Genomic DNA, 9,059 nt, shown 5'->3' with positions numbered 1-9,059 from the left:
GTTAAGACACGGTTGACAGTAGGATTTATAAGCCCAAGCGAGGAAAGCTATATTTGCACCTAACAACAACAAGGAAGATGCACCTGCGAGCTTAAAATCAGGGGGAATGCTACAGAATACTCCGGGCCTCAGTCTTGTAAACAAACCACTTTGGGTTCCTGAGTTCCCCGTCGACAAATATTGCAACAAAATGAATATTGGCAGAAATATATTTTTTTGAACATATATTTTATCCTACATTAATTTGTCTTTGGAAGAATGTAGTCCTCAAAGTTCGGTCGAAAAGCCATTTTGTGATAGACGAGCCTGTTTTTTCAGTCAGGCAGATCGTTGGGCAACTACCACAACTTTGACAACACAGCCGGGTCCTCCGTTTAGCGCCAGATTAGATTTTCTCCCTCGCTCAGAGCTCTGGAAGCAGGTTGTAAAGCTTACAACACAGGCCTAATGTGGCATTTTTAATGAAATATAACTCATGTCTTTTACATAGCTACATGCCGTGCTAATAACTGGAAAATAAGCAATACATTGACAGGTTTGACGTAGTTCTGAAAGCAGCCAAAGTTGCATTAGAGCTAGCAAAGGACACAAAGCGGTATCAGTGGAAGTCAAGGTAAGTTGGCTGTCTCATCTTTTTGTACCTATAAAAAAATAGAAAGCAAAGTTTAATAAGAAGCTAGCTAACGTTTCATTTTGATATTCACAGAAGTGACAAACAGTATTCATATCCTCATATTGTTGACATTCACAGGTAAAATCACTGTTTATCGTAAATGTTGATCTATTTAAATGGGCCCCGGTGAAACTGAAGTTCAGTACTTTACTCATCTCTTTCAAGTAAACTCACATTTGAAGTTGATAGCATAGATAGCCTATGTTAAAATATTTGGATGTAACAGAAAATGTTGCACTGATAAATGTCATAAAACTGTGATATTATTTTCATAGGTTTACCATATAAGAAGAGTTCCCAAATTAGTATGTTGTTCATTTCAAGTAATAATTTAAGTGTCTGCCTTCTTGTAGGTAATCAGAGATCAAATTCAAAGTCATCAACCTCTCCAAAATGGACAGTAAGTATCATTTGATTCAAAACACAGATATCAGATATCAGCTTTATGAATCTGTCAAGACATAAGTCCGTGCATATCTTCTCTCTTCCTTCCCAGGTGAGGATGATCTGGACATTTTGACGGCTCTGCTGGCCGAGAACGAGGGCATCGGAGAACAACAGGGCGGTCAGGAGGAGCAGGCAGACGACTTGGACGGCCTGTTTGACGGCGACAATGATGAGGAGGAAGAGTACAAAGATGGCATCGAGGAGGACGCGGGGAAAGAAGACTCAGTGTCGGAACTCTTTGGAGATGTGGACGACATTGAACAAGAAGAAACAGACACTAAAGAGAAAGAAGGTGGAGGAGAAGCGTGTGAGAGCCTGGACAGGTCCAAGGAGGATTTACAAGGTTTGTGCTGCTGCAGTCTCTCCTCTACAGTGTAATAAGTTCATTAAGTGTTGCTTGTTGGGTTCACCAGTGGGGCTTTGTGTCTTCCTTCCTCAGATGAGCTCAGGCGGATGCAGGAGCAGATGCGGCGGTTGCAGCAACAGCTGAATGCAAGCCAGAAGGTTTCTACCTCATCTTCCGCTCCAGTCACAGCTGCAGGGAGCTCGGCTGCTCCCAAACCATTGACCCCCAAACCAGCACCCTCTCGACAGCCCTCCAAACTGACCCCAGCCAAACCAGCCACTGCCATTCAGAAGACCAAGACACAAGCAGGTAAACTTTTTGTTGTTCACAAGCCGCAGTTTTTGACAAATCCTGATCTTTGCTGGCCACTTTTGCTATTTTATTTGACACAAGAAGCACAGAATAAACAGGTAAAGACACAAACACCTGCACATACAGTACCTGCAACAAAAGTTGATTGTGCTTCTGTTTTCTTTATCTTCTGAAAGCAGCAACATCTTCATCCACCCCAGTCAGAGAAGGAGGTGTGAAGCTCCAGGAGTCCTCTGACTTTTTTGATCAGCTCAACAATGCTGACTCCTTCAAGCGCAAACCCAGGGTAGCTCACCATGCCAAACCCAGCACATCCGGTACAATTTACACAAATATTTACATAAACCAGAATAACTGAAAGAAGTTTGTTATTGGAAGTCATGTTTTAAGTGTATTTTCTTCACTATGTTCTCAGCAGAAGACAGAGGGCCACTGGTGGAGATAAAGCTTGGCAGCTCCTTCCAGCCAGTAGAGAGCACCAGCAAGGTCACCCACCCACCCAAGGTCAGATCACCTCCATCCTCCCAGAGCAGACCTGCACCAGCTGCATCAGCAGGACAGCCCAAACCGTCCTCTCTTCCTCCTCTTCCTAAAGATGTGGCTGTTGAAAGATACTCAGGACTGCGTCTCAGGTGAGGACACTGAAGTGATTGAAAACAATTTTGAGTCGCATATACATACAAACAAAACCAGACTTTCTCGTCCAGTGTTTCAGTTTGGATCTGGGCTCTTCTGTTTCAGAAAACCACTTGTTTCCTCCAGCGAGATGGACCGCAAGATGGCCGACCGCCGTCTGATCCGCCTGTCGCAGGTGCCTGAGCGTTTGACTCGGGAGAAGCTGGAGGACAGCGACTGGGTGACCTTTGCAGTGCTGGTCAACAAGGCCACGCCGCAGAGCAACAGCAGTGTAGGTTTATGCTTACACCTCTCATCCCTGGTTATAACCCTCCATTTTTTGTTTTTTGAATACTTCAATGTGCAAACGCTTACAAATCACACATGTAAGTCTTAATTTCAGGAAACTTACATATCATACGTAACAGTAATATTGAATAATTTTTCCTGTTCTGCTTTTTTGCTTGTATTTTTTTGTAACTTTTTGAAGCAGGGATATTGCAACATCACGACCATGTTTGTTCACAGTGTAAAAGAAGGCTCTAGTACCAAGCAACTCTGCAAGGAAACAGCAGTTTAGAATGAGTGAAACATTCTGTTTAATTATCATTTATAACACAATTATGACAAAATTATAGTTGTAGCCCCTTTATGCTACCCATGAAAAAATAAAGTTACATAGATGAACAAATAAAAAATCAAATAGAAACATTTTTGTGGTATAAAGACATTTTCTGGTCAAAATTGTAGCTAAATTTGCGGGAGCTTCTGGCTGTCACCATTTCTACATCACTAATTTAAGAGAAAACAATTGGAAAACTGAATCAGAAACATTTTATCTATTTATAGTTTCTCTTTCTGTAGCATATATTGTCATGTTTTTGATCCAAATGCTGTTTCTCAGAGTTTCTTTCCTGTTCTAAAGCCTGGTTCACGTGGATATTACAGCACAATCCATTCCCTACAGACATGTGTCTCTAAGAACAGAGGCAGTATAATAGTTGGACTGAATTATAGCCAATGCAGTTGAGTAACAGATGCTTTCCTAATCTAGCAGCGTCAAATCTTGATTGGTGGGAGATCGAAGTGATGAAGGTTTTTGTCACAGCGCTCAAATTCATCCAAAGTTACATTGAACTTAACAGAATGTTTTGGAAACACTGTGCAGTGTTCAGTTTTTGACTGAGTGCTTCCTCTCTGCAGGGCAAAACCTTTAGCATCTGGAAACTGAACGACCTCCATAACCTGGAAGTGTTTGTGTCTCTGCTGCTGTTCGGGGAAGTCCACAAAGAGCACTGGAAGACAGAGCCGGGCACAGTCATCGGTCTCCTCAACCCCAACCCTATGAAGCAGAAAGAAGGATATGACGGGGTGAGTGGACAGTCTGGACTGAAAATAATACCGTCTACCATAATTGTCATTAAAAATACTTGAATTTGATTTGCAAGAGAATGAGGGAATCCAGTGTCAGTGATATTAAGCTTATTACAATTTGTCAGAATCCTCCTCTGTAGGTTTCATCCATTCCTTTAGTTTTCAAATAGTGGAATTGAGGGAGAAATCATATAGGAGATACTGGTGAGGGTTTGAGTTTTTTATATAGCTAACCCTCATAGCTGGACATTTTCATTCTTTTCCTGCATGCAGCATCTGATTTTACTTAAAGATGACCGGCGTGTAGACAAGATTTAAGTCTGAACAGGGTGACAGGAAACTGGGTCAGAAACACGGAACGTTTCACTCTCACAGCTCATTGCAATTGAAAATGAGCTGTTGTGAAGTGATAATGTTGTTTTGTTTATCTTTTACTGAACTGGTTTTGAGATTGAGAGATTATTGACTGGTTTGGCAATGAAAGCCAATTAGTGCAGAACGAAGTCTGGAGCTGTTGGTGAAATTAAAATAGATGTCAGCATGGCACGACACGCTGAGATGTTAACAGGGGAATGTGGCGAGGGAGGTCAAAGCTGTTTCCAAATGCACCACACACACACACACACACACCCTTACCACCCACAGAGGGCAGTTTGAGTTCAGACCAGTAGAAATGAGGCGTCACCTCCACTCCATTACATTTTGGCCACAGCTTTTAAAACCTCACTAGGTCACTGCTGAATCAGTTAAGTACTCTTTCCTAGATGACTGCGCTCTTCCTTTTGTCTTTCTTCTGCTTTTTCTGAGAGCATTTTCTTTCTTGTGTTTTGTTTTTTTGCTTGAAAAATGACTAAATCGATACATTTATTATCAACAGTTGCTCTTTGCTTTTCTGTTGATTTATTATTGAGTAATTGTACCTGGGGAAAATAACAGTGACAGCTATGCCTGCACAGTACAACGAAAATCTGTATCGCTCGTATTAGCTAATATCACAGTTGCCACCAAATTGAGACCAATTAATCTGAGGGTAGCTGACGGTTAGCTGGGCATCTGTCTCTGTCTAAATGTTAGCATGCTGAGTGTGAATGCATGACACCTATAAATAAAATCATTTTTCTTGTTCATTATGTTTCAGTCAGCCTTTTGCGATGTGTTTTACTGATATGTATCGAGATCATGATGAAGCTTGACTTATCTTTGCTCACTAATGACAGCACATTGTCATTATTTCTCATATTATAGATGATAAAAGCTTGTGTTGAACATTTGCAGGTGAGCCTGACGGTGGATCACCCACAGAAGGTGTTGCTGTTGGGTGTAGCTCAGGACTACGGCAACTGCGTGGCCATGAAGAAGAACGGAGACCCCTGCTCTCAGATCGTCAACCTGGTGGGTCCATCTTCCCTCGGTGTTCCTTTCCCTGAAGTTATTAAAGTTATAATGAGTTAGGGTTATCTGTATCTCACAGCTTGTTTCTTTGTGGCTGTTTGTTCACAGTATGAGTGCCAGTACTGCCAGTATCACGTTAAGGCCCAGTATAAGAAGATGAGCGCGAAGAGGGCCGAGCTGCAGTCGTCGTTTTCTGGGAAAGCTCCCAACAAGGTGAAGGGGAAGGGCGGCAGCCTGAAAGAGCGTCTGTGTCAGGACGGCTTCCACTACGGCGGTGTGTCCTCAGCCGCCTGCGCTGCCTCACTGTGAGTCATATTCAGTGGAGTCATTTTATTGTACTGGTTCCTGCAAACCTTTCCTTTAATGCATCATATTTAATCAGCGCATCTGACAATAAAAAACGTTGGAATAATGTGCGCTATGAAGATTTATCGTGTCTATATATAGCACATATAGCAGATAATAACACATACCGAGATCACGGCCCTGTCCAATTTGGATTCTGGCTGAAATTGTCTTCACACTTTTACAGTGATTGCTGAAGTCAATTGTGCAGGACTAACTGCAGCTTACAAAGCCAGGAGCAGCGTGTGGGACCTGGCGAGGATGCGAGCTGCCTGACATTTCCAGTAACAGGTCTATTTGTTGCAGAACGGCGTCCAAACCGAACAAACCCGTCCAGAAGACTCTGGGCAAGCTGTTTGTGAAGGGCTCGTCTCAGCTCATCGATCAGGCCAAGAGGCTGGGTGAGGACCAGTAGTCTTACACACACTCATACACACACACCTCCACCCTCCTTCCTGTAACCTAATTTTTCCCAGTTGTCTCTTTTTAAAACAGTGACTGTGAAGGGAGAGGACACTAAATGACTGGCTGTAAAAGTAAAAAAGGAACGTCCTTTTTTTAATTGTCTCTTGTTTGTGTGGTTTTTTTTAGCCGTGCAGTCTGGTGAAGTTTCAGGTTGTTCAAATGAATTTAAGAGCCTGATGTCGATGCCAACACCCGGAGCTCTGCAGCTGAAGAAGCATTTAATACAGGGCCCCAAACCAGGTAAACGGCCTGGAAATATCTCTATGCCTTTGACTACTACCACTCATGGCCAGTCCCTCACTGAATTATAAGACATTCTTAAAAGACATCAATATTTACAATCACTTTTACTTTAGTCTCTCTTTCAAACTCGACACTGACTGAACAATGTTCGAGCGCTGCCTTAACAGAGACAGATTAAAAAATGTTAACTAGACGCCGTCACTTCAACACATGTAATAGCATTGCGCCTGACAAGTGGAAAATTGTGTTCACCCCACTGCGTGTTGTGTTAGCATCAATACAATTGGAGCCAGAGCCACTACATACCTGTGACTATTGCAGTCATTTGTCATGGGAGTAAATGCCAAACATACCTGTTCACATTAACTGATTTTCAGTATGAAGAGGCAGAAAATCAGCTTGACTCTGACCACAAATGGATTTTAAAGAGCATAAGTAGTTCATTTGAATCTGAATCAGCGTTCTGCAGTGAATTAGAGTCCAGTTCAACAATGTTAATTTGCCTCATCAATTCTTAATGTCAACTTTTTCTGTGGTAAATTCGGGGGAAAAAATCATTAAAACTTTATGAATAAGTAATGTCTGTAGCCTGGTTTGATCCCAGCTTGCAACAGTAGCTTGGTGTTTACATTGTTGTCCGTCCTCAGTCTCCAAAGATGCAGCTGGAGCTCCCCTTCAGTCCATCTCAGCCTCAGACCTGCTGAAGCAGCAGAAACAGATGCAGCGGGAGCTTCTGCAGAACCGTCGGCAGAGGGCAGACAACGTCCAGAAGAGGGTGCTGCAGAGTTCAGCGGGACCCAGACCTGGGTCGTCATCCTCACTGGGCGGGGTCGGTCTGACGTCCCCGAAAGCAGCGTCTGAGGTCCCCAAGAACACCCAGAGCCCCGCGGCTCCCCACGCCCCCACCCTGGGCCGAGGCTTCTCTGAAGGGGAAGACATCCTCTTCTTTGAGAACAGTTCTCCACCTGCACCGGCCCCCAGCGCTCTCAGCCTATCAGCCGCCAAGCTGTCTGCTCTGAAGAAGCTGAGAGCCAAAGGGAAGGGGCTTCAAAAGGAAGACCCCAACGCCGTGAAGAGAAAGAGGAGCAACAGCAGTGAGATCAACACCCGGGTGGAGAAGAATCTCACCTCCCCCAAGGGTATACAATCATACCTGTGTCTCCGTCTGTTTCTTTTTACCAAATACAGAAAAGCCTGCATGTTTTGTCTGTTTGCACATGGCTCTTAGGGCCACCATATACCTCCATTTACGATGCAGCATAACATAAACCTAATTGATTTTAGGGATTTTGCTTGGTAGCGGTTTATATAAGAAAATCATTCACTAAAAGGTCATGCAGTTATGAAAGAGGATGAAGAGCTCACTGCTGAAAGTGAAGAAATTTGAGCACTAGATTTGTCTATAAAACAATTTATTGTTGCCTGTTCTAACCTTTCCTTTTACTTACTGTGCAGGTGAAACATCCAGTAACGAGGAAGAGGAACCGGCCCAGAAGAAGAAGCGAGATCAGCTCGCCTACGTCCAGTCAGAGGAGTTTCAAAAGATCCTCAACGCCAAATCCCGACACGGCGCTGTGCTACAGGCGGTACGACAAGTCACGCTTGATAACATTCATCTATAACATATAAAACATTGTAGGATGTGTTTAAATTAAAGACATTTTCTATCTCTCTCAGGCTGAGTACCAGCTGCAGGAGCGCTACTTCGATGTCCTGGTGAAGAAGGAGCAGATGGAGGAGAAGATGAAGGGCATCAGAGAGATGAAGTGTCGTGCTGTTTCCTGTAAAAAGGTACTGAGTTATAAATATATTTATTAGCCATATGTGGTGTTTATAAACATTAATATGAGCATGGTGGAGAGGATTAATAGCCCCCTCTCAGTTGAACTAAGTTATTTCCCATGATCCCTTGCCTCCAGTGTGGCTACACCTACTTCAAGCCGGCAGATCGTTGCGTGGAGGAGAATCATGACCTGCGGTGGCACGATGCTATGAAGCGCTTCTTCAAATGTCCCTGTGGACAGAGAGCCATCGCTCTAGACAGACTGCCCAACAAACACTGCAGGTGAGACTCTTAATGCTCCTGTCATCACTTTCAGGATTCACTATGATCATGCAATTAACATGCGTGTTAAATTGAATGTTGTATTATCGTTCCAGTAACTGTGGGCTGTTTAAATGGGAGCGTGATGGGATGCTGAAGGTAAAATCTCTTTTACTCGGATCATTTAAAAAGAATCTTCCATTGTTGTAAAGGAAACAGACCTGATGTTGCTCTTGACGTTTTTCTTTCAGGAGAAAGCCGGACCAAAGATCGGTGGAGAGCTCCTCCTGACTCGAGGAGAGGAGCACGGCAAGTTCCTCAACAGCAATTGACGACACCAAGCTGTTTTTTTTTTTTTTACATTTGTATGAATCATGTTTTTAAAGTGTTTGTTTTGTTCATTTTGTATATTTGAATGTCTGTGATAATATTGGATGTGCTGGAAATAGGCTGATTAAAGTGATATTTTGCATCGTTTCATGTCAAACGTTTGTTTTTTACTCGGTTGATAGAACACTGTAGTGATGAAAGATGAGCACACTGATTCTGGTGCAGATCTGGAAAGAATGTAATCATATAAAAACAAATTTAATAGGAAACATTTTCTCAATATAATGATTCATTTCCTGACCGTTATTCTGTTTTTTCACAAAAGACATTTCGACATGAGACAGTAGGAAAAGAGCAGGCCTTAGTGAGTGATGGCTGAATTCAATTTAGCTGCTTCAAATTAGGATCTTGAATTTTTTATATTGTGCATGCTGGCTCACTGTCTCCTTGTCATGGCTGACTGAGACCCCTGA

The 9,059-nt window shown here is 42.9% G+C and overlaps 1 protein-coding gene across 3 annotated transcripts; it reads left to right on the top strand.

Moving 5' to 3' along the window:
* The first annotated feature begins 395 nt into the window (after nucleotides 1-395).
* mcm10 (minichromosome maintenance 10 replication initiation factor) lies at nucleotides 396-8,731 on the top strand. Of its 3 annotated transcripts, none has more exons than XM_084345472.1 (18): nucleotides 396-613; nucleotides 1,027-1,073; nucleotides 1,170-1,463; nucleotides 1,560-1,775; nucleotides 1,958-2,095; nucleotides 2,194-2,410; nucleotides 2,520-2,685; nucleotides 3,597-3,764; nucleotides 5,043-5,159; nucleotides 5,268-5,464; nucleotides 5,811-5,905; nucleotides 6,096-6,209; nucleotides 6,860-7,351; nucleotides 7,668-7,798; nucleotides 7,890-8,003; nucleotides 8,132-8,277; nucleotides 8,373-8,415; nucleotides 8,508-8,731. In XM_084345472.1, the coding sequence occupies exons 2-18, from the start codon at nucleotides 1,067-1,069 to the stop codon at nucleotides 8,586-8,588; spliced, it is 2,736 nt and encodes a 911-aa protein (XP_084201598.1). In that variant the 5' UTR covers nucleotides 396-613; nucleotides 1,027-1,066; the 3' UTR covers nucleotides 8,589-8,731. The 3 variants fall into 3 exon arrangements, with proteins under 3 accessions (XP_084201598.1, XP_084201599.1, XP_084201597.1); XM_084345473.1 differs by having other exon boundaries at nucleotides 1,955-2,095; nucleotides 2,197-2,410; XM_084345471.1 differs by having other exon boundaries at nucleotides 1,955-2,095.
* Nucleotides 8,732-9,059: the final 328 nt, after the last annotated feature.

The sequence above is a fragment of the Pagrus pagrus genome (assembly GCF_965226575.1).
Source record: "Pagrus pagrus genome assembly, chromosome: 23".
Lineage (NCBI taxonomy): Eukaryota > Metazoa > Chordata > Actinopteri > Spariformes > Sparidae > Pagrus > Pagrus pagrus.
This window is presented reverse-complemented; position numbering and strand designations above follow the sequence as displayed.